Consider the following 26882-nt stretch of genomic DNA (forward strand, 5'->3'; position numbering starts at 1 on the left):
TTTGTGTCATTGTGCTAGGAAAAAGTTTGCAGTCCAGATTTTTTGCATAAATATGGAACTGATGGTTGTTTGCTGAATATAGTAGGTGCAGCATATGATGAAAATAAACTGTCCAAAAGGAATGCTTAGTGAATGGTTGAAAATTGGGTAGGCTTGGGGGAGAGTGTCTCCTTGGTTGTTTAATATATTTATGGATAAAAGCATAAGGAACATTTGAGGTATGCAAAGGAAGGTTTGCAGATGATGCTATGTTATTGGTTAAGACAACACTTCACCAATTTTTTCCTTCATTATTCAAAACTGCAGCAAATTGTGACTTTATCATAAATGGACATATTTTGTTTTTTTCTAATTGTGGCACAGCCATATAGACAGCAAGTATATCACACAAACCCAAATTCTATGTGCTGTTACCTATGGTAATGTATTGTAGGTTGTTTTGATCAGGTGAAATTGGCCATTTGTTTACCCAAATCTTCTACATAGTACATTATAGATATCCATTGGATGGCATATAATCAAGTGGCTCTCAACAAGCTAAGCAGAATTGTATCTGTTTGATATTAGTCTACTGAATAGCCTTTAAAGTTGAAAGAAATGTTCAAAGAGAGGGCAATAGAAAACCATGCCTACATTATAGGCACTTTTGACTTATAACCACAATGGAGCCTGTTTCTGTTGTAAGTCATGATGGCTGTAACTTGAGGGACTTATGTGATTGAATCAGATTTTATTATTATTTTTGCAGCAGTTGTTCAGTGAACACTGTGGTCATTAAACAATTGTCAAAACCATTACATGAATCATATTCAACTTGGCTATTTTTTGTGGAACCCAGACAAAGAGGTCAGAAACTGGCAAACAATGTCAAAAATTGTGGTCATGGGTTCAAGGAATGCTGAAATTGGCCACAAAATTGAGCTGGTTGTCAAGTGCCTGAAATGCAGTCATTGATTGCAGCTGTCAGAACTCTAGAACCAAATTGTAAGTAGTTTGGAGGGTGGGTGGGTGGTCTTAACGTTAAACAGTTGCCAAGCAATTGGTCATTAAGTGTGGAAGAAAGTCACTGGGAATCAATGTTTACTCAAAGGCTATGTTACTAACGATCTAGAGATAGTAACTACTTAAGATGTAAATATTGTATTTTGACAAAAAAACTTTCATGCTGAATTAAAAAGTAACTTTACAATGCTAAATAAATAAGGCTAAATAAAGGACTATTTACAGAAAAATATTTTTTTATGTACCCAACTTTGCATATTGCAAAAAAAATTGTCCTTTAGATTTTAATCTGACTGAAATGAACAGATCTGTCTGGTATGTGTTTATATGAAAATGGAATGTGCTAAGAATGTGTGGGTTGTGGAAGAATATTACATCAATGCACTGATGAAATTCCCAAGACGTTTCGCATTGGAATGACTGTAATGGAAGACAATAAACTCTTGAAAACTGAAATGTAGTAAAACAAAAAATAGGTTTATGCCAAGGTATATATCAGAGGAAAATAATATTTTAAATTAGAATATAGTATCTGGGTGAACAGGGTTAACATTATAATATCTAGGTAAACTCTAATATGCTTATTAGACAACCACGTCAGTGCCTAAGCATAAAAGGTGTCATTTAATTTAACCGTTTCTTAAATATCAACATTGAATAAACAGATTAAAACTATACCTTCATGACATCTCTATAAGACTGTATAACTTCAATACTGTCTTTATGTTCATCATCTGCAGCTTCATCCAGAGCTTCATAACCTTCATCTTTGGTTGCATCTACGTCCACTGTATTAGTCATATGATCAATCAGTTGCTCCAAGGGAGGGCTTAGCTCTCGCTCTTCATTCTCTTTCAAGCCATAATCCAGTGCTTTATAAATAATAATTCCTAGTGATTCTATAACCTGAAAAGAGATTATATCAGGTTTTAGATAAACAGTCAGTTTTGCATCTTCTATTTTATTTAACTTAAAGTCCAAAATATCTGAAAAGCAACAGATTGTAAAAGACTAGCTTATATTAAATGAGTAAACAAGAAAAAAAACTTACCAAATCAATAGTATATACGGAAAATACATATTACAATATAATCCAGACATTAACTAATTAGCTTCTAATATGCAGCTTGCCCCCCCCCAACAAACTATCTTGCTGATTGTACTTTTCAAAGTACTGAAATTGGATAAAGTGGATGTGTTTAATTTTTGTTTGTTGCTTTGAATAACCAGGCTGTAACCAGATTACTTTCAATATTATGCAATCATGCTTCCTTTGAAGTCTACCTGTGGAACTGTGCTTTTTCTATGTTTCAGCTGTCTTCTACTGAATAGGCATGACAAAGCTCAGTTGAGTAGAAAACAGCAAGCTTACTCCTCATAATATAGGAAGAGAGTCTACTCTTACAGATTTAGGTTCAGGGAGGAAAAGTGGGAATGAAAGGGAAAGTTCCCAGAGGAAAATGTAGGACAGAAATGAGAACTGATACAAGGGAAATGGGACAAACATCTCTCTAAATCTCTTTTTCATAGCTACCCCTCCTAGTGCTTTCATGTTTGAAAGGGACTGAAATTTAAATAATAGACTTCAGTTAGTTTAATAAAGATAACTGACTTTAATGCAGATAATTAGAAAGCTAATATAAGGGCGGGTTCTTTCTCGCTTTGTTATATATTTAATAAACAAGTATTAAAAACAGACCTTTTAATTATATTAGGGTCTTTTATTTTCACGTTTCATGCTGTAATACAAAATTATGCATACCATTCTCCCACACTTAAACAATATAATACAGCATTGTCCATAGGCTTGGTTCTTTCCCTGAAGTTCTCATATTCATAAATAAAATAACAAAGCCTCAATGCATGTTTTTCCTTGTAAACAGTAAAAAAGCTGTTTTGGGCCAAAATTCTTGCTTCTCTAAATTTTCTCAGGACTATTTATTCCTTCAGTTTGTTTTTTTTAAAAAGTTCAAAAATCATCATAGCAATCATAGCAAATTATGTTTAATCCTGCCATGTTAGAAATTTTGGTGCCACTTAATATTCTGATTTACAAACTTCCGAAACATATTAATCCAAACTAAATGGATTATGACATAAAATATAATACCAATATTAATTAATTCATAGTAATAGCATAAATTACACTATAAACATACTAAGGAATTAGACCAATTGAAATTGAGTGCAGATTATTTCTAAATTGGCAAATAGATGATTACACCATCCATTTTATTTAAGTTCTAATCAACACTATCATAATATTCCATATAAAATATTACATTCCTCTAATAATAGTTTAGAACACTCTAAACTAAACAATGAAAGCAGTTATTTAAGTACATACATTGTTCCCTTTACTAGCACATGACTTTTCTTCAACATTCTTGAGAACATTATGTACAGGTCAGAGAAAACTGTTTCACTCTTCAAATAGAAGGTTTGTTAATTTTCCTATTTGGATATGTGAACTCCCTCAACAAACAAAGAAACCAAATATATTTAAAATTGTAGCTTCACAATTAACCTTTCATGAATTGCACTCTGAAAGTCTATTACCTATACAATTATAACAGAAACAGTACTTTTTAATATTTAATTGGAGCTTTATAAATATTAACAAATTAGAGAACATGCAGGTAGATATTTTAAAGTGTCTCCTCTTGTATCAAGTTCATTGTACCTTGTATTGTTCAATGTCAACTACAGAGAAAAGAACATTTTGGCTATTTGATTAAACCGGTAATCTTTTAGATGACTGAATTAGTTCACTGTGATATGAATTAGTCAGTATTGGATAACACAAATAATAAAGGTATTTAGATTGCTGATTGCTGCACATTTCAAAACTACAACAAATAGCTAGCTAGGCCAGCTGTACTGTTTCTACAGTTACAGTAAACGTAATGTATGAATTACATCTGCATGACTGCAAAGTATTGTGACATTTTTAAAAGTCATGTCAGATTCTGACTAGGGCAAATGTCAATATGGATATTTTAACTAATTGGGAGCATATCTTTTTGTATGCAACTAATTTTTGATATAGATTTTCACCAAGATCAGATTAAATGAGATCAGTGAAAGTAGTCCCACTGGATGAATTGATAAGTTTTAGAGAAGTGAGCTCAGGAAAAATGCAGTCTTTTGTTTGTTTAACTGTCTAATGTTAATATCAATCTGGGTGACTTACAAATATCTATTTGTTCTTGTACCTTAACTCATAATATTTCTAGTGAACCTGACTGAAATCTAAATTCAGTAATAAGTACAGATAATAAATCCATTGAATCTACTTTTGATATATTTTGGGATAAACATGGACTACCTAGTTCAGGGGTGTCAAACTCAAGGCCTGCAATGCCCGTGATGTGGTCAGATCTAACATGCGGGGCCATCCTGGGAAATGTAAGGGGCTGGCCCGCATCGATCTGGTCTACTCAATGCTAAGAGGAAACATTGGGCCAACATGGCTTCGGCCTGGTCTACCAAGTTGAAGAGAAAACATGGCAGCAGTTTGGAGAGTGGTGTTAAGCTGGCCATGCCCACCTAGTTGGCCACACACCAAGTCAGTCATACCCAGCCAGCCCCTGAAGTCAACTACAGCCTTGATGTGGCCCTCAATGAAATTGAGTTTGATACCCCTGACCTAGTTGCATATTATAGGCATGTATGTAGCCAAAAAGCAGTATATTCCAAGCCTAAACCCTAAATTAAAGACTAGCTGAACAAATTAACATAGGGAGCTAGCAGCAATGAAACAAATGGTTCCTCTACCTGAGGAACAATCTCACTCCAAAGGGATTAGACTGCCTCACTCACTCTGGCAGAAGGACATGCTGCAGATCCCATTGGCCAAGAAATTTCAGCTGGCAGGATCTCGGGTAAGAGGCTTTTCTGCTATGGCTACTGCCATTTAGAACACTGTACCATTGGAGATGAGATCTACCCGCACCTTCCCGGCCTCTGGGAGGGCCTAAAACCTGATTGTGTCGATTGGTGTACGGCCGTGATGGGGGTATTGCACACTGGAGTTGGCTACTGGATTAAGAACATCCCACCTCATCCCATTCATATACTAGTTTAGCAAATTTCTTGTTAATTTTAATATTTTAACATGTTTACATATTCTTTTTTTGTGTGTGGTAAGCCACCCTAGTTGTTTGATAGTGAGATGGGCAGCATACACAATTAATTAATTAATAATAAATGAATAAATAAATAAATAAAATATAGCTACTACAATGGTAGAAGAAAACATCTCCCTTCCCTTAAAAAATTTAGAGCAAAAATATTGGCATTACTTGAATTAAAATATACACATATATACACCCAATATTTAAAATCTTAACAGAACACCTGTGCTGACTGTATAGCATAGAGTCCATATTTGATCATACTTTTACCATATTTTAAAATAACTATTAACATTTATTTTAAAATAATGTTTTAATCCAAAACATATACTATTCGTTCAGGGCTATTCAAAGTTATGACAGCATTGAATACAATACAAACAATCTTTTATTGTTTTATCAATGTATAAAATACAAAGAAAAATAAAACTAGGTAACATCATTGAAAAAGAAGTAGGATTGGTCCTTATTGTAGTGAACATCATAGTGTACAATAATTATGTAATTGTGATTTTGGGCACTTGGCAGCTGTTGACCAATTATGATGGTTGCAGAGTCTGGCAGCCACATGATTGCCATTTGTGATCTTCACTTCCAATAAGCAAAGGCATTGGGGAAGTCAACAGGAATGGTGATCACTGTACTTAATGAACACCTGGGATTTACTTAACAATGGCAACAGCAACTGCCTTTGTAAGTCAACACAATTATGTAATGTCATGCTTTATGACTGCAACACTTAGCGATGGATTTGTTAGTCTCAAATACTGTTGTTAAACAAGAACTCCTTGTACAACTTCCTGGCTTTAGCTGTATTCACAATGTAATCACATTGGGTCAGATTGCAATTGTAAATCAATGTTATTAAAAATGTCCCTGAAGTAGAACAATGGAGCTCTAAGCAAAATCATCATTCATACTTCTGTTTGCTCTCCAGAATTTCAACTGGTGTATATAGTATCCAGTGTTTAGCAAATTGTATGACTGGTTTGCTGTTGACCCCAAAGCATATTGTAAGTCTTATGAAACATTTAACTTTCTGAATTGATCCAGTAAAAGATTTGTGTTCAAACTGTGCTTTTCTGCCTTAATAGGGATGGATGGATGGAGGGAGGGAGGAAGTATTCTCTGCCTCATGTCAGTGTTACAGACTGCTACTAACAGCTTATGTTTCATATAAATTCTTACCTTTGTTTCAGAAAAATGTGAATGTTCAGATTTACCTAAAAATGTAAAAGGAAAAATTACTGTCACATTTAAAGGGAAAAAAAGAATTTAAAAACAACTGAGAAAGTCTCAGTTGCATTCTGTCCATGAACCCGATAAAGGCAAGATCAAAAACTCATTCATAATCAAAGTCATGTTAAAATCATCAGTTTTGAATGGATACATACACATCCTCTTTTACTTTGCAATCACACACATAACAAATAATACGTGAACAGAAACCATTTTAGTGCCATTTGTTTTTTTGTTTTCTTTTTGTTTTTAAGGGTCCATGTCTATTTCCTTAAGAGTAAGCCCCATTAAACTAAGAGCACCCTCTAAACGCAGGACAAACACATTCTGCTGGTTTGGTTATTCAACATGTCCCTATGACTTTGTCTCCATCTTATCTTCAGCACACAACAAAGAGAGCTTAGAGTCATTTTTAACTGCTTGTTTTAAAATAGTGTTTTCCCTCTTTTATTAATATATATTTTGCCACATTAACAATGTAGTTGGTGACATGAGCAATAGTTGAAGTCTACGTATTTATACTGGCCATTCTAGGCTTCGGCTGCTATACTGTTTTCCATTCTGGTTTTGGGTTAGCAGTTGGATTCTTTCCAGCTGCCCTTTCCCATATTCTTCCTATGTTTCTGAAACTGAACCCCCAAACAAACATCTGGATCAGCTTGAGCTGAAGCGGACTACAACAGGAGAGATAAATCTGGCACAATGAAGCCGGGCACAGAAAGCCATCTCTCTCACACCAATTCAGAGTGCAACTCTCCCCATATCTGCTACTTATTAATTAATACTAAATTTACTTGGTGGAAAAGATGATTCTTTACCTGTTCAGGTCTCCAAACACATTGATCAGGTTTATGGGACTAGAAATGTATTGGGTAAAGAGCCACCTATCTCAATTTGCAAGCATCCTTCAGCTAAAGATGAGGGGGTCAAACTATTTTCCAAAACACCAAAAGACAAGAAACAATGGATGGATTAGAAATTAAGGGGAGAAACAACCTATAACTAAGGAGAAGTTTCCTGATGGTGAGAGCAATCAATCAATGGTACAGCTTGCCTTTAGAAATTGTGGGTGCTCCATCACTGGAAGCTTTCAAAAAGAGATTGGACAATCATTTATCTGAAATGGTATAGGATTAGGATTAGGCGTGAGCAGAGGGTTGGACTACAAGACATTCAAAGTCCCTTCCAACTCTATTATTCTATGTTCTACGTACACACAAAGTGTGGGGGAATAGTGATTTGAAAACAGGGAATCCTGTTTTACCATATAGCTCTCTCAGGAAATGTCAGCAATTTTTCAGGCCAACTTTTAAATTCAGAAGTTCTCCCTCACTTCACCAGACTATTCCTCTGATGCTCATTTGCTATTTTAGGGACTGGCTCACAATGATTGGTAGGTTGATTTGTTTCTTCTACTTCCTGCTGGAAGTCTATCTTCCAGGTCTTCAATCTGTGGCTAACTGAAAGGGTAGAGAAGGGCTGCAGGGAAAAGGGTTTTCTGAAAAGAAATGAAGCTTCCAGACCCTCATGTTTGTTTAGGCTAAGAAATTATTTGGGCTAAGTTAGCTGCTAAGTTTATCAAACCTGACAATTTACTATTGTTCATAATTCTAATAGTCCTTAACGAGCAAGATTTGTAGCATTATCATTTGTAGTATTGTCATTGAGTTTAATGTAACAGCAAATACCTACAGATGTATTCATCAAGGAAATGTTCCCCCACTTTTAGAATGAAAAGTATATTCTTCCTCTTCAACTATTGATACTAAACAATCTATCTCTCCTATTTCTGGTTCCATTTCTGATTAACATCTCATCAAACATATAAGACTTGACTCTTTCAGCATTATTCATGTCTTAGTGTATAACGTAATATTGCATCCATCAGTTCCAAGAGTTTAGAGACAGCAAAAGTTGTTCACTGAAAACTAGCAAGAAATAAGTAGAAACATATTTTGTATTAAATCTTTCCTAATGTTAAACTTGAATCTGCTTTCATCTAATTTCATCTCATTGATTATTGTCCTGCCCTCATTTTCCATAATGAATAGATGGTCCCTTCTTGTATATGCCAGCTTTTTCGATATTTATCCTAGATTTGTCTCTTGCAAGATAGGTATATTCAGTTCTTTTAACTATTCCTTACACAGATTTGTTTCTAGACACCTTGCATTCTCATAGTTCTTATAGTCTTTTTAAGGTGGGAAGTCAACTGTAGACTGACTAGTGCTGAGTACAATAGAACTACTACAAATAAAAGAAAGCAACATTTCGACATTTGAATATATTAAAAATGAAAACTACAAATGCATGTGTTATTAATGATATTTGTAACTCAGCATGCCATCTTTGGCTAAAAGGATGAAAATTATTCAGCTGAGCGAAACTGAAAAATGAAAAAAAGATTGATGATCATTGGTTACTATGTCAACCATGTATATACTTTGCATGTTCAAATATAGAGCGATGGATTCTTACAAAATGTTTCTGTGTACACATAGGGAGAGCATATTAGTGGCTAATGTTTCCTTTTGACAATTCTTTTTCACAGTGACATGCAGTCAGGGGAGGCAGGGCCTCACCACTGTCATCATGAAAAGAAAAAAAAGGAAAAGGAAAAAGGCTGATGTAGTTGCTGCCAGAGTCACAGTGGATGACTCTGCTTAGTGTTTAACTGTTTAAAAAAGCCTCTAAAAAAGTGCCCTCAACAGGAGGAGGCAGGAGAAGCACATGCCTTATTTGGTCTATCTTTATGATCACTCGAGCAGAGTTAAGCAGGGGTTAAAAGCCGAAAAATTCCTTATGTAGATGAGGCACTTGGTTCTCTCGCACTCCTCCTGGTAGAGGGTGTTTTTTTTAGAGTTTTTTTTAACAGTTAAGCATCCATTGGGGACTCTGGCAGCAGCTAACACAGTCTGACCTCAGCAACTCTTGCCTTTTTCCTTTTACATTTTTACATTTTCATCATGGCAGACAAGAGCAGAGTTGAAATCCTCTGTGAAACAGCTGGAAAAGGTATGTGGGTCGGAGGGATTGTAATTTGTAAGTAGTTGTATTATTGTAAGTAATTTGTGTGTGGGGGGGGTTTACCCGCCTCTGCTGGCGTGCAGGCTGACACTTTTTTTATGTCAGACATAGCGGCAGGGCTTTTGGACATAGTGGCAGGGCTTTTGGACATAGAGGCAGGGCTTTTGGACACAGTGGCAGGGCTTTTGGACATAGCAGGACGCCTCTATGTCGGACACAGTGGCAGAGCTTTTGAACGCCCTGGCGCTGTGTCTGCCATAGAGGCAGGACGCCTCTATGTCGGCCACAGAGGCAGGGCGGCTTTTGCCTCTAGTGCCAGAAGCCATCCTGCCCCCCGGCGTAGAGGCAAAAGCCGCCCTGCCACTGTGTCTGACATAGAGGCATCCTGCCTCTATGGCAGACACAGCGCTGGGGTGTTCAAAAGCCCTGCCACTGTGTCCGCCATAGAGGCGTCATGCCTCTATGGCGGACACAGCACCAGGGCATCCAAAAGCCCTGCCACTGTATCCGCCATAGAGGTGGGACGCCTCTATGGCGGACATAGCGGCAGGGGGCTTTTGCCTCTAGCGCCGGGGCAGCAGGGTGGCTTTTGCCCACTTTCGAGCTGCCCTGCCGCCCCGGCGCTAGAGGCAAAAGCCGCCCTGCCGCTGTGTCTGACATAGAGGCGTCCGGCCTCTATGGTGGACACAGCGCCGGGGCTTCTGAAAGCGTCTGAAAGCCCCACCCCTGTGTCCGACAGAGGCGTCCCACCTCTATGGTGGACACAGCACCGGGGCTTCTGAAAGCATCCGAAAGCCCCACTGCTGTGTCCGACTTAGAGGCGCCCCGCCTCTATGGCAGACACAGCGCCGGGGCGTCTGAAAGCCCTGCTGCTGTGTCTGACATAGGGCGGCTTTTGCCCTTTTGCCTCACCAGCCACAAACCTCACTGCACGTCACTGCTTTTTCATATCTTTTTCATAATAAGATATTGTTCAAAATAGGTCATTTAGTTATATATCACTTCCTCTATAGATCATGATCCTAATTTGGATCTCAAATGATTGTGGTCTTTTTTCTTTGAAAGGTAAGTGACTTTATTAATAACACTTTAAAGGAATCTACATGTAATGCAAAACAATAAGCTGGTCCTTAGGAAGACTTTATAAATTCAATATTGATCATTTAGCTAGAAGTCAGTCTCCTGTTTCTAGCCTGATGCCTTAACCACTAGAACATTATAATCACATTATTTCATGTGCAATTCCATATATTTCCTATTCAATTTATAAAACCAAAATGTCTACATAAGAAAGGGGAAGAGGTAAAATCAGGGTTTTATAGAAGTATGTTGTCTCTGAAGAAAGTAATAAGACCCTGCTATTCGCAGATGGCCTTTTGTCAGACTCAAAGAAAAGAGCCTTTTTCTAAGTTGTTTCCAAGCAGTTCTCTTTAGAACAGGAACGGGCACTTTCCCAGAAACTTCTGCTCTACCCCCTCCTATTTACAGAGAAGCACAGAGGAATCACCTCTCCTGACACAGAGAAAGGGAATGAATGCTCCATGGGATGGATTTTAGAGAGGGAAGTTCTTTTGCCTTCCAAAGCCTTTTCTTCTGGCAACGATCAGTGGAACAGGATTTTCTTGGGGAAAGAAACTAATACTTAGTTGAATTAGTTCCCCAAGTCTGACTCTAAATTATTGCCTCCATTTATTTTTTTAAAACAAAAGATGCCAAAACATATGTATTTGAATTAAGGTTTTAAATTCTATATAGTGAAATCTTAATGACCTTGTATATTCCCATTATATTTGCACAGTAGGGAGATACAGTGAATCAATTTAACTGACAATGAATCAATTTAACTGACCGTCTCTTATTTTCACTGTATGTACAAATTCAAAATCATGACTTAGACTAGTCAAATACTATAAAACTGAAAAACAAACCCTAGATGGATTAATTAGTTCAGTTATCAGGACAACAAAGAACCAAACTCCATCAAGTGAAATGATGGAGCAATTCTGCTATATTTCCAGTGCAAGATCTCTTTTGCAAGAGATCTTAACATATTCCAGTGATGTGCGGTGAAGTTTATGGCTGGTGAGGCAGTCCTCTCCCCCAGCACCCCACTGATTAAAGCGCTTTCTCTCCTAATCAGTGAGGTGTGTGCCGGGAGGAGAGGAGAGAACGCTCAGGTATACTCTCCTCTCCCCCCGGCATGCACCCCACTGACTAAAGCACTTTAATCAGTGGGGTGCCTGCCGGGAGGAATGTTCAGGCATTCTCTCCTCTCTCCCTGGCACACACCCCACTGACTAAAGCGCTTCCTTTCGCCCGCCTGAGCTCTACTCTATGGCAGACCGGCGCCGGGGCTTTGGACGCGTCCCCTCTATGGCGGACCCAGCGGCAGGGCTTTGGATGTGTCCCGCTCTATGGCGGACACGGTGGCAGGAACATGGCAGCAGGGACGCCCTATGGGCCTTTAAAATTAAAATTACTTTAAAATTACTTACAATAATACAAATTACATTAATTTTGAATTCCTCCCCCCTCCGTCCGACCCACATACCTTTTCCAGCTGTGTCACAGAGGATTTTAACTCCGCTCTTGTCTGCCATGATGAAAATGTAAAAAGAAAAAGGCAAGAGCTGCTGAAGTCAGGCTGGGTTAGCTGCTGCCAGAGTCTCCAATGGATGACTCTGCTTAACTGTTTAAAAAAAGCTTCTTAAAAAAGTGCCCTCTACAGGAGGAGGCGAGAGAACCACGTGCCTCATCTACATAAGGATGTTTTCGGCTTTTAACCCTTGCTTAGCTCTGCTCAAGTGATCATAAAGATACAATAAATGAGGCACGTGGTTCTCTCGCCTCCTCCTACAGAGGGCACTTTTTTAAGAGGCTTTTTTAAACAGTGAAGCACTAAGCAGAGTCATCCACTGTGACTCTGGCAGCAACTACCTCAACCTTTTTCCTTTTATTTTTTTTTTCTTTTCATGATGACAGTGGTGAGGCCCTGCCTCCCCTGACTGCACGTCACTGACATACTATGGCATTCTCAGTTAAGACTGATGAAATATTGTGAGATATGGCCGTTTTAAGGGTTGGTTGCTAGGGCGGGACGGTTTGTATCTATAGTTTGAAAAATATTGTAAAACTTCCCCACCCCACCTGCTTTATTATTTCTACAGAAACCAAAGCTATAAAAAGTCTCTGCTTCAGAACCACTGCTTAGGTTTTATATAATAATATTCTATTGTACATTTCAGCACTATAATGTTATGCAAGAGAGTTGCATTTACTTTCACATTTTCTAAGGAAAAATGCTTAATCCATTGATGTTTGGTTTGTATTATTAAAGCTAATTCACACTGAGTTTGTATCTCAGCAATTCCATTTTGCATTGTGGATAGAAATTGTTTTCAGTGGTTATTCCTCTATAGAAGAAATGTGCATAAACTATTTTCAGAGGTGCTCTGCGTAATTCTAAATTGTAAAAGATGTATGAGGTTTTAATAAAGAAACCGAATAATATTTAACCAAAACTATAATATACTCCTCCAGAGCACAAAAATATTTCCATTTATTTTCCTAGCGTACATTTTGTATTGTTCAACCTTTATCATGCATGATTAAAATAAAATGATCCAACTTCAAAAAATGTTAACTCCTAGATTGGCTTCCATTTTTAACTATGTAAAAAGCAAACCATTCTGAGTTGAAATAACTGGATTCCTGCCATGAAGAAAAAGCACTTTTTGGAAATTTTGTATCAACTAAAGTAATTTGTTATAAAATATGGTAATTGTTCTTCAGTACTATTGTAAATTTGCTGTCATAGATGCATAATTATTTTTTTCTACTATGTTTACTGATATGGTACAGTCCATTATAGCTTGTATAGCCATCATCTTCAATACATAAATAAACTTTGGAAGTTAAAAGAACAGCATTTTATATATTACAAACCCACTGGCTTTGTGATTAAGAATACATCTGGCCTAATCAGTCTTAGCTTTCCTTTTATTATATATATATATGGGACAATTTTTGAAAGTGTCGCCAAGACACTTCCAATTTTACGCGGGAGAAAACCCGAATAACCAAAGACCTACACACACACACACACACACACACACACATTTAAAGTCACAACCCCTGGTATGCCCAAATATGGGAGGAAGATCACTACTTCCATTCTCTGTCCTTCAGCTCGTCACAAGAGACCATCCAGACAGAAACCCAATATTTTTTACTGTTGCCTTTTTGTTACATTTGTTATATTTGTGCTGATAAATAAATAAAGGGAGACTAGTATAGATCTATTTCAAGCTATTTAGCTCTCATCAGCTAGCCATACCCTTACTGGGAATCGAGCCTGTGCTGTATTGCCTCTTAGGCAGATGTGTTAACCACTGAGCTACAGAGCTCGACTCCTTATCAGCCAAGCCAGGGTGAAAGGTATATATTTAAAGTCACAACCATCCAGACAGAAACCCAATATTTTTTACTGTTGCCTTTTTGTTACATTTTGTTGTGTGTGTGTGTGTGTGTGTGTGTGTGTAGGTCTTTGGTTATTCGGGTTTTCTCCCGCGTAAAATTGGAAGTGTCTTGGCGACACTTTCAAAAATTGTCCCATGCAACCTACGTGTTTTCATTTCCATGGTATTCTGTATTTTTATATACAATTGTAGAAAAATGTTTTTAAATATGTCTTTTTTGACATCCTGTTTACACATTTAGAAGATATTATTAAAGAATGTGTCTACTACATAAGCAATAATGGGATTTGTCTTTTGCTTTGTTGTATGTGATTCACAATTTGTGATTTATGGCTTACTCAGTCAACTGTGATTTACACTCATGACTGAACAAACTCTGCTTCATGTGATATCAAATCAGATTCAAGAAATAACCAGAACTTTTTTTATCTTGACTCATAAATGTAAATATCATACAAATGTATTATTTATATAAAATAATATATTATGTATGTATTCATTTGTATTTATATTCTGCCCCAATCCCAAGTGACTGTGGCAGGCAACTACAGAAATAAACAAAACAAGCAATAAAATAATAAACTTCACTAATCAAAATACCACACTCAATAAAATCAATTGAAGCCAAAGCTTACTGAAGCTTATTGAAATTACACAGGTTATAAGACCTCAAAAGTTAAAATGTTTGCTATTTTTATCACAGTAAGTTTAGAGACTGCACTTCTGTCATTGTTTTAACAGTCAATTCCTATGATCGCCCTAATACTTAATAATCCTGAAAGTGGAGCAATGGTAGAACAAAATCAGATTCTCCATTATGTCCAAGGTCTTGTTTATGTCAAACAAAGATGTAGAAATAAAAGAGCATGGAAATTTTTTAGAGTACACCTCTTCCCCAATTCAGTTGTGGCATATATCCAGGGATAAGGTCAGAGTATAGGTATTCTTCAATTTATGACAGCAATTGAGACAGGAATTTCCATCACAAAGCAGTGTGATCATAAAGCATGATTGGTCTGTTCAGTGATGGCAGTCGCTGCAGTCCTGGCTACTGTTGCTAACGGAATCCACATCATTAAGTGAAGCAACTCTCATTGGCTCACCATAGTCAACTCAATGGGGAAACTGGCAGGAAGTTGCAGGTACCAAATAGCTTACAAGCAAGTAAAGTGGCCGCTGCCAGGTGAGGAAGAGGGCAAGTACAGTAGGTGTGTGAGGATGCCAAGGAGATGCAGCTAGGCTTGGGGAAGCTGCACAAAGGTTCAAGGGGATGCATAAAGGTGCAAGGGAGAAACGGCAAGGGTTGGAGAGCAACTGGTAATGCTTAGCCAGCTGTTAAGCACCCAGATTGCAATCATGTATCTGTGGGGTGCTTGGATAGGTAGGCCTCTAGAGGGTTGGTTGTAACCATCCTGCTTTCAGCTCTGTCCTAATTTTGAATGGTCATTGAACACACAATTACAAGTTGAGAACTACTGTACTTGTAATTTTACCTACCTGATATTGCATCAGACACAAATTTTGACAGCTCTTCAAAATATAAATAAATTTGATCAGTTTACTGTATACTGACTATACTGAGAACCATAAGACAGAAGGCTGGGGATTCCGATTCCCTTTTCCAGAAGGATTTAGGATGTTTGGACACAGCTCATTTTGGGATACCAGATTAGCAGTTTCTGTCATCATCATATATCTTCCAGGTGATATTCCAGTCATCTCCTAACTTCAATGTGAAAGAAAAATATCCTAGGATGTTTTTTTTTTTAAGTAATGTTTGTTTTTTTTAGCTTATTTAGCTTTACTACTTTATAAATAACTCAAGATGGTGAACATACAAAATCCTCTTTCCCCCTCCTCTTTTCCTGACAACGACTTTGTGAAATGGGTTGGACACAGAGAGTATAACTGGCCCAAGGTTGCACAGCCAAAGTTCATGTGTAAGGATTGGAACTCATAGTGTCCTGGTTTCTAGCCTGGTGCCTTAAAATTACATTGCCTGAAAACAACTGGTGATGTAATTAAAAAAGAGAAATCCAAAACAAATAGATTTCAGATAGTCCACCGTGTAGCATTGCTTTGCTACAAATGAAGGACTCTCTATCAGAATCTCCAAGAACATACTGGAGAAATTTCCAATTATGTTTAAAGATCAGGAGAAGAGTTGAAAGAAAATGTGTACCTCTATGAGAATGAGTGAAGGCTTACATTAAACTATTTTTAACATGTACAGAAAAATAAAAACCTAGGACTTAGCACAGCGCAGCAAACAATAATAAAAGCCCAATACAAATTTCTAGTTACACATTTTATTACTGCAGAAGTAATACAGAAAACTTGTAAACCATGATTCACTCTTTGGGTTGCCTGGGCTACTTTAAATGAAGAGGAGCTGTCTTGGGCTGCATATAAAATATAGAATATAGTTAATGTATATAAATCACATAATAATTTTAAAAGTTTATGACCTCGTGGGGCTGCATTGCTAGCTCTCCAGGGCTGCATATTTCAGAAGGAGAGGAAGCAATTGAGGTAAACTAATTCTGTATGTGACCAAGAGCCACATTTCATTCATGGGGATTTATAGTGTCCCCATGAATGAAATGTGGCTCTTGGCCACATACAGAATTAGTTTACCCCAATTGCTTCCTCTCCATCTGAAACATAATCCAATGTGCAAGCTACATTTAAAACTGTCAGATTTATGTTTCTATATACTGTTCTAAAAACAGGAAATGGGAGTTTTAAGAAAAAGGACAGACTATACTAAAGGATAAATATAATTTTTCCCATAAAGAAAAAAATGGAGGGGTGGAGGAGTTTATTTTAGAATTACTGATCAATAAGATTAAGTCAGAACACAGCCATATATATTAAACATTATGTCAATTTTTCCTAACCTGGTGTCCCTTCCAGTTACACTATACTTCATTATTCAAAAATTGAATTATTATCTCCTTTAGCAATATGGGTAAGATTCAGGTTGAAGCCTGTATTCACACCACGCCATAACACTGTGCTAAAATGTGATCACTAATCTGTACAATGAATCCAAGGAGTATTATAAGTTTATGGTTTAATGGGTTATGCAATCCCATGGAATTGAATTATTTCATATTGTATGAATACAAGGTACAATATAATTCAGACGCTGCAGCTTTACATCACGTATTTTACTTAAAAAAGCATCTTTAGTATTTAATGCAAAACAGTGATTTAAGAAAAGAGTAGCCCTGAAATTACTGGACTACAGTAATTTGTTCTTCAGGCACTTTACTGCAGTGCATCTTTCCTGTTATACAAGTTCTCTGCTTATAGCCTGGACAGCAATATTTAATGAGAGAAAATGTAATGTTAGGCGTTTGGGCTTTATATTATATTAAAAGAACTGGATTTGCAAGAAAATGTGGCTTGGAATGCTACTTTGCTGATCCTAGACAGTCAATCATATTATCTTTTATGAGTTCATAAACTGCCAAGGGTACAAAATGAAAAATCCATTTTTCCCATCCCCACATCCCCAAGCTTGTTCTTAACTATTGCAAAGACTCTATAAAATCATTTGCATATAGCTTATGTTTTAAAAACATCTTATATACCTCTTGTTTTTCAATTTCCTTACTTTTTTTTTTCAGCATTCTTCACCTGAGGGAATGATGCAGGAAAGATATATACTTAATTTTCCTCAAATGAAAGTTATTCTTTCAGCTCAGCACCTTCTAATGACTTACAGACATGAAGGATAGGACAGGATAGTGGAATTTCTTCTCTAAAAGACAGCCGGAAAAGGAATTACTCCAAGCAGAATGGTTATAATAAAGTGAGATTTAGTGGCTATGTGTTTTATATTAGTTAATAACATCTCAAAAATATATTATCCCCAAAATTCAAATTTCCTAGCAATTTTCTTTCTCTTGAAATTTGTAAGATGACATGACTTGCTTTATTTGAACTATTTGAATTTCTTTAATCCAGCGAAGTTTATTTCATTCACTCAACTTGCCTGTAGAATTTTATGACATATATAATTTTCAAAGAAAATATTGAAGCATTTGATTTACAACATTCCTAAAAACAATATAAAGGAACACAAATATTTGTACGTTCTTCCCTCTTTTCCGATTAAGAAAAAGAAACAATACAGACATTGCTATCAGAGCAATTCCATAAAAGTTTATTCTAAAGCCTTTGTATTCAACAACTCAAAAATAATTGTAGTCACATGGTAACATAAAACTTATTGCAATTGTTATTTATCTTATAACATTCTTTATAAGTTTATTTTTCACTACCACATAGTTTCTATTACCAATTGCCACATTTTTATTTTTAATTTTTTTTGTAAATAAAGTATTTGTTTTATTTTAGAAATGTTTAAGACTAAGTTAATCCACTTGTAGTATCTTTTGTCTGATAATGTATGTTATGTGAATATAACCATTTGTAAACAATAATATCCCAACTAATTGTGGCTTATTTAACAATCCACTAAAAACCTGTGACTTACTGTTATTTTGATGGACCTAGATTAATAATGGTATAGGAATGTTGAGATCTTTCTGCAATTATCAGATAATGTTTTAAAGCTTTCTAAATTAAAACCCTGAATAAATCATATAAATGAAATACAGGTAATCCTCAACTTACAACCACAACTGAGCCCAAAATTTTTCTTGCTAAGCAAGACAGTTTTTAAATGAGTTTTGCCCTATTTTATAATCTTTCTTGCTGTAATTGTTAAGCTAATCATTGCAGTTGTTAAATTAATAACATAGTTGTTAAGTAAATTTGGTTTCTCATTGATTTTGCTTGTCAAAAGGTCCCAAAATGTGATCACATGAACCCGCAATCGTCATAAATATGAATCAGTTGCCAAGTGTCTGAATTTTGATCACGTGACTGGGGGATGCTGTAGCGGTAATAAATGTGACAAATGAACATAATTCACTTTTTTTTAACGCTGTTAACATTTTCAGTCACTAACAGTCACTAAATGAACTGTTGTATGTCAAGGGCTGTTTGTAATGCATCTTATTTATCAATGTTTGGCAATCATTCTGATACAGAGCATAATATATTTGATGTTGCAGTGTCTCATTATAAATTTTTGACAGTAGAATGCTTTGTAAGTACAACATTAAATAGGTAATATTTAAAATATATATATAAAATAGGTAACGGGGCTTGTCAACAATACTGTTTACCTCCCACAGTAACACTGACATGTTTTGAAAGTATTAACAAGAATATAAACAACATGCACTGTGAAATGCAAGCATAAATATTCCACGTAGTTACATTTTTTTTTAAAGGGAGAATTTTCTTTGATCATTACAGAAGTGCTGGCTATAAACTGAAACTCACAACATAAATTCAGCCTAATTAGAATGCCTGCAGTGTTCTTCCATATTTAATTTTAATAGTCTGCCTATGCAAAAATAATCACTTGAACACATTCAGACTTTTTTCACCCTACTTGTTTGCATGGGGATTTCCAGAGTTTCCATATATTTTAAAATCTTAGTCTAATATGGAAGTTAGTAATATAATAGCTAAAAGAAAGAAGACAAAAGGGATACAGTAATTATTTCAAGTATTATAGACCAGTGCTAAGAGGAATTCTTTTTGTTATTCACTGCATTGGTACAAAAACCTGAACAGAAGGGACAGTCCCTCATCTGAAAACTCTGTGCCCTAATCCCAGACATGGAGACGAATCATAAAAATAATTACCTGTCCTTGTGATGTAGAGCTATTATGTTCTCTAACCAATTAATATAAGAATTTTAATTTAACATGTGTATTAGAATTTAAGAATTCATTAATTAATGTTTAAGATTATGAGGGGCCAATATTAACCAGATATTAACTACAATAAATTCTCCTATTATTCTCCATACAATAGAGTATAAAAATCATACATCATATTCAGTTTATCCCCCAATTTGAAGACTTATTAGTTCTTGCTGTTTCGTTCACTAGGTGTCCATTTTAAAATTAGGATCTTTATGATATGCAGCATGTATCACATTTCTTATGTAGTGTTTGATTGACAAAAAAAGACATAATCTGTTTATTGACAGAATGATTTCATGTTGAGTTGGCATCGGTTTAGGATGTTGACATTACTTTTAAAAGTATGTTTATAATGACTACTATAGTCAGATGCTAACCCAAGCAGATCTAAGTAAATATAGTATTTTATTACTCACATACATGAAGAGAAAATTATACATAATTGCTGAACCTGTCTGGCATATAATCCATAAGTACACTCTTGGTAGAGGAATTTAACAAGTCATATTTTATTTCCTGTATTCATTCTCAGCTTGCTTTCCATATTCTAGTTTCAATATACAATTACTGATTAGAATATGATATTCTAGATATTAGAACATGAACATAAATTTCTCACCTGAAATACTACACATAAGTATAAAATCAGGTTGCTACATCCATAGAATGTGCATTCAAAAGTATCAACAACCTGATTTGTATGGATGTAATACAACACACATACACACACACAGCCAGTAGTCATTAAAACCTCTGCTAACAGCATGCCGGGACTCTGACAGCTGCTCTCTTTGTTTTGCTTTGCAGTGCCCTCCCCCACCATCATGCTGACCTATATGAGCAGCTTTGCATCGCTTTCTTTTCCAGGCTTTCATCAAGTAGGAAGCAAAGAAAATTCTAGCTTGAGCAAGAAGCCCAAGCAATGCTGGTAAACACAGATACAGGCTTATCTTACTGAAATCAACTATAGCCATCCATATTGTGGTCCTTGGAAATAACATTGCAATTGCACTTTTTTAAGGTCCTTTATTCCAAAATGCAATCTGTACAAATCCTTTCCTCAGGCCACCCTGCAGACTCAAAAGCGTTTGCCTATATATCAGCCATAATGCAGCATTGGGGGAGGGGAGTGTTGTCAAAATGGTGAAATCTTCCTTTTTTATACGTGTAAATAAAAAAGAGGCGCGTTATTGTAGGGAGGAGGAAGGGATGAAGAAGAAAGGCTAAGCGGCAAATTTTAAGTACAAGCTGTATAACCAGAAGCAATTTTGTGCTGTAAGAAAAGAGGGAGGAGAGGGAAGGGGAGGGAAATTTCACTAACAGAGGCAATCCATATTCCTTTTTTTAAATAAAAAAAATAGCAACAAGAGTTTAAACGGATAAAGAAATGTTGATGGACCGCGGGCTGAAGGTAGGATGAGATTCCCCCCTTAGATGCTACTGACCAACCGGGTCCAGCAGCAAAATCAAGATACGGGAGCAAATGGAGGAAACGCGGCGAGAGGGAGGGAAAACGGGTCCTCAAAAAAAAACCAACCCAACCCAACCCCATCAAAGCCGACCAGGGAAGCGGCCGGGCTGAGCCCTAAGACCGGCGTCATCCTTACCTGCTCCGAGCGGGCTCCGAGCGGCGCCGCTTCCATTCAAAGTGACGGTCCCATCCCTCCAGATCCGGATGTCGGCAGGGCTCTCCACCCGGCGGTTCAGGCTCTCTCCGCGGCGACCCCCGGCGCGGAGGGAACCGCAGCACTGGTAGCAAACGGCCCACGCCTGCTCCTCGTTGATGGGCTGGTTGTAGAGCTTGAGGATCTCTTCCAGCGAGAGGGCTTCCCGCAGCATCGCAGCCGCCTGGCCTCCGCCGTAGCCCTCGTCTTCTCGGCGGCTAGAGGTGCCGGACGAAGGCTCCTCGTCGCCCGCAGCCCCGGCGTAAGCCATTCCCTTTGCTGGAGAAGAAACCCCCGGCCGCGAGCTTCTCTATCCGTCGCCCCTCGCCTCGCCTCAGCTGCTGCCCGCTGCCTTCATCTTCGCCCCAAACTCCTCCTTCCCCGCCAAAGCAGCCACCGCAGCCGAGCGCGTGAGCGGTGCAGGACAGCCCAATCCCGCGGGGAGGAGAATCCAACCGGGAAGAATTGCGGACCGCCGGCCGAGTCACCCGCTTTGAGGGCGGAGACTGTGGAAGGCGGGATTCACTTCATAGCAACCCAATGGCGTCCGCTGCCACCGACAGTTTTCTCCGGTTCGCGCGGCAAGATGGGGCAAAAGAAGGGCCTGTATTATCCTGCGCGCGGGAGGATGGTACGGTCCTCGACTTCACGACCGTTCGTTTGGTGACCCTTCAAAGTTACAACGGCACTGAAAAATGGGACGTTTTTCACCCTTATGACTTTGCAGCGGGTTCCCCCCCCCCCGCCCCCCATGATCATGGGATCAAAATTTAGATGCTTGGCAACTGGTTCATGTTTATGACCTTAGCTGTGTCCCAATGTCATGCAATCCCCTTTTGCCACCTTTTGGCAAGCAAAGCCAATGGGAAAGCCAGGTTCACTTAACAACTGGGTTACTAACTTATCAACTGCAGTGATTCATTTAACAATTGTGGCAAGAAAAGTCATAAAATGGGGCAAAAAAATCTCATATAACAAAATTCTCACTTAGCAACATAAATGTTGAGCTCAGTTGTGGTTGTAAGTTGAGGATTACCTGTATTACCTGTCCATATCAATGTCTTGTGGCAAGAAAACTGAGCACACTGCAAAGCCTTCCCCACTGAGATTTCAGAAAGAAGTCTGCCTTATCGCTTAGACTTCATTCCTCAATTAAGAAGAGTCTGCAATTCTTTTCCTACCAAGTGCACAAGATCCTGATGTATGTTTTGTTCTACTATACAGTACTGCCTTCTTGTATCTACTTATGGCTTTTCCAACACATCTTTGTGGGTTTGTATGAGACACTGAACCATAAAATGACTGGAATTCTATTGGCACAATTCACATCAATTCACATCAAATGTAGTTTAGGTTTGTGTTTTGTCTAAGCACAGCAGACCCTGACAATTACCCAAAGCCTTTGAACTAGCATCAGTCTGAGTAAACAATAATATACACTACTCACTATGAGTACCATAAAAACAGATGCATAAGGAAACAGAGATAAACAATGCCACTCAGGACTGGAGCTCTGGAGTTCTGTTGTTTAGGGTTAGGGATGCATTGGTTCAAGTAATATTGTATAATTCTTATCAAGAACTAGGATAGAAACAGGTGCAAAATGAGAAATGGGTGACTTTTAATAAATATTTATGTTATGCTTAGCCTCCTTCACACAAAATGTGAAGCTAAGGCTACCTTAGAGCCAAACTAATAAAGTGGAACTTCACCTAATATTAGACATAAATGAATTTATTTCAACCTATATTCACTATGTTACCCAGTTCAGATAGAAAAGTTTACTCTGCACAGACTTAGATACGTTATTATCCTCAACATGTATATGCTTTACTCAGGCAAAATATGATATAACATTATCTTGGTGTTTATTCTAAACATACTAGTATATGGAAGTGACCTTGGGAGATAGGAGGCTGGGGGTCCTTTTCCTATCTCTTCAAGATTATTCCCATATATCATCACAGATTAGCCTCCTCCGAGTTCCATCCGCCAGTCAGTGCCGACTGGCAACTACGTGGAGGAGAGCCTTTTCAGTAGTAGCTCCGACCCTTTGGAACGATCTCCCCATGGAGATTCGTACCCTCACCACCCTCCAGACCTTCCACACAGCCCTCAAGATCTGGCTATCCCGTCAGGCCTGGGGTTAAAGATCATAACCTGTCCCCACCCAAATGATGAATGAAGGTTGCTTTTTATTTTTAATTATGTGTTGTTCTCTTTTAACTGTCATTGTGTGTATTCCCTCCCTATATGTTGTAAGCCGCCCTGAGTCCCCCTAGGGAAAAGGGCGGCCTATAAATAAATTTAAACTCAAACTCAACTCAACAGTTAATGGTGACATGAATTTTCTTTATGACCATTTGTCTGTAACCTGTTTCTTCAGAACCTCCAGTGGTGTGCTATCACCATTGAGTTCAACCACCTTTCTGCTACTGGTCCTCTTCTTGTCTTTTTTTTTTCAGCATTAGAATAGAATAGAATAGAATAGAATAGAATAGAATAGAATTCTTTATTGGCCAAGTGTGATTGGACACACAAGGAATTTGTCTTTGGTGTATATGCTCTCAGTATACATAAAAAGACAAGATGCATTCATCAAGAATCATAAGGTACAACACTTAATGATAGCCATAGGGTACAAATAAGCAATCAGGAAACAATATCAATATAAATTATAAGGATGCAAGAAACAAAGTTACAGTCTTGCAGTCATAAATGGGAGGAGATGGGTGATAGGAATGATGAGAAGACTAATAGTAATAATAATGCAGCCTTAGTGAATAGTTTGACAGTGGTGAGGGAATTATTTGTTTAGCAGATTATTTCATTACAGATTTTTCCAGAGTTTGTCTTCACATGATGTATCCAAAGTACAGGTAATCATCGACTTACAACCACAATTTAGCCAAAATTTATGTTGCTAAGTGAAGCAGTTAAGTAGGTTTTGCTCCATTTCACAAATTTTCTGGCCACAGTTGTGAAATGAATTGCCCCAGTTGTTAAATTAGTAACACAATTGTTAATGAATCTGGCTTTTCCAAAGATAGCAAAGGGGGATTCCATGATCTCGGGACACTGCAACCATCATAAATATGAACCAGTTGCCAAGCATCTGAATATTGATCATGTGACCATGGGGATGCCACAATTGTTGTAAGTGTGAAAAATGTTATGTCACTTTTTTCAGAGCTGTTGCATATTTCTTAACTGCTAGTTAGTTTATATTGATAATTGATTTGAAAGGACAAAAGTTAACCCACTCTTTCAATATCTTCACCATCAATTCTAAAGCTGGTTACTATACCTGTTGTCATTAATTTGTCTTTGTGTTTAATCTTTCTCCCATAGTTTTCACTGTATTCATTGACTTTCATTACTAGAGCTTGCAGATAATTTCCATATTCATCAGCATGGTGAAGTTATTGATGATTCCTCCTCCAATTTAAAAAAAACACGTTTTCCTAATTCAGCTTCCCTCAATATATTCTCCATAGATGTTGAATAAGTAATGTGAAATATAAACCTTGTTTCACTCCTTTAGGAGCCAGTCTTTTTGCCATATTCTTGAATTCTTATTTTTTCAAGCTCTTTCTACAGCTTGACGTTATTGTGCAATCAATGAAGCATATACTAATTTCTTTTTGGTATTCTATAGTTTTGGTATTTATTGTGGTGTGGTATTTCTTTTATTTCATGTTGGTATGTAGAGTAACTTCTTCCAATCTGTTGGCCACTGCACTGTTCTCCAGATTTGCTGGCACAGCTTGATGAGACCTTTACTGATTCTTCTTCTGTTGCTTGCCATATTTCTGTAAATATTAATTCCCATAGCTTTCTGACTTGATAGTAACCGAAGTGCTAATTTAATTTCATTTTCTTGTCCTAGAAGTTTTGTAAGCAGGGATATCTTCTAAGATATATTGGATTTTAATATCTCTATTGCACAGATATTCAGTATACTACTTTCATCTTTGATTTTTTTGAAATCAGGTACTATCTGTCCATTGGTGTCCTCTGGTATACCAGTTTGAAGTGGAATGCCCTCCTAGAGATCTTTTAGAAGACTTGTTTCTTTGATGTTTTTGCAGATGTTGCTGTACTACTGCTTCTTCTCTCTTGTAGAAGCTCTCTGAAATAGTTAAGATCCTTCTTCAGATCTTTGTCTTTCTGGGGTTTGGTTTGTCTTCTTGGAAATTTTCATGGCTTGTTCTGACATCCAGTTTGACATCTTGTTTCTTTTTACATGAATATCTAATGATTTCTTTAAGTTTATTTTGTAGTTCCTCTGGTGAAGTTCCAGATTTGAAAGTGATTTCTGATATTCTTCTTGAAAATGGTGGATGTTCAAGATGATATTATGGAAACCTCTTAGTATGTCTTCTGCTTCAGCTTAATTGAGAACTTGGACATGATCTGTTCCACAGTCAACACCAGACACCTCTTTGCTGTCATAATTGTTGTCTTCCAACTCTTTTTATCAGTATGTATCATTGTGCAAGAAATCACACAGGGGGCTGGGGAAGATTGTGGGAAGACAAAAGTCTTCCTTTAATCCTAAGCCCAATCAAATAGGTAATTACATATTTTAATCAAATGATTTTTAAATGATTTCTTTTAGAATGGAATGTGTTATCAGCATCTGAAAAATAACTGAGATACCAGCAAAACCCATCTTTGAATAAGATTACATATACACATATTAAGACATAATTCTTGAATAAATTACAATTGGCTAAATGTTTGCATTTTGATTCACATATTTAAGGAAAACCAAAACACCTTGTAGCTTTTTTACGTAACCTCAGGACAGAAGGATGCAGCGTCACAGGAGACCTCCCCTATGGTGCCCTTTCAAAAAGCCATAAAGGCCAATGGGAAAGAAATGGACTTGCTGTTGCAAATCAGCTTTGCACCATAAATCAAATTGGAACCCTACAAATTCTTGAAGTTTTGTCTAGACTTGGTGTCCTTGAGGAAAAACCTATTCCATGATGCAAACCTGGATTTTTTTTTATTATATGAACTAGGATCTAGTGTATCATATGAATTCAGCCATTAGAGTTTATTTACTCAAATAATTATCTCAATGTGAAGACAAGGCAACGTTAAAATCAGAATTAAAATACTTAAGTATGATGCTAATAGTTCATTTAGATATCAAGATTTTCTTTACTCCCAGAATTACCCCAGAATATATATGTATATATGCTAATCCATTACTGTGCAATACAAGTAGGTATTTGTGTTCTCCTGACAGTGATTTCATTAATATATTTTTTCTGTTTTCCTTTTGCTGTTTCTTATTGGTTTACATGTTTTATTCATTTTAAAAAGTCTAATTTGTTCATGTGATATGTGTGAAAGCTGCAGCCTAAAAGTTGCTGAACTTTGATTTTAAAAAATGTTGATTTCTGCTGACTTTCCTGACACACCCAAGTTAATTTCTGGGCTACAGTTCAGAAGTGGTTTGCTGCTGCCTTTTAGGATGTTTTTTTCCCTTCCCAATTTAGCCTACAGCCTTGGTTAATTCCTGGCAT

The 26882-nt window shown here is 37.2% G+C and overlaps 1 protein-coding gene across 5 annotated transcripts in view; it reads right to left on the bottom strand.

The window, feature by feature from the left end:
• Positions 1-21809, bottom strand: part of SPIRE1 (spire type actin nucleation factor 1) — a 48091-nt gene extending 26282 nt beyond the window's left edge. For 3 of the 5 annotated variants that reach the window (XM_014076474.2, XM_087707308.1, XM_014076473.2), the window contains exons 1-3: positions 21286-21808; positions 6327-6361; positions 1681-1908 (exon numbers count right to left, since the gene is read on the bottom strand). In XM_014076474.2, coding sequence (XP_013931949.2) covers positions 1681-1908; positions 6327-6361; positions 21286-21613 — 591 coding nt within the window. In that variant the 5' untranslated portion in view covers positions 21614-21808. Of the gene's footprint in view, positions 1-1680; positions 1909-6326; positions 6362-21285 lie in introns of all 5 variants that reach the window. The other 2 variants (XM_014076475.2, XM_014076476.2) reach the window with 2 other exon arrangements.
• Between the last annotated feature and the right edge of the window lie 5073 nt (positions 21810-26882).

The sequence above is a fragment of the Thamnophis sirtalis genome, unplaced genomic scaffold, assembly GCF_051295495.1.
Source record: "Thamnophis sirtalis isolate CommonGarterSnake01/CBP01778 unplaced genomic scaffold, rThaSir2_p1.2 scaffold_2, whole genome shotgun sequence".
Taxonomy (NCBI): Eukaryota; Metazoa; Chordata; class Lepidosauria; order Squamata; family Natricidae; genus Thamnophis; species Thamnophis sirtalis.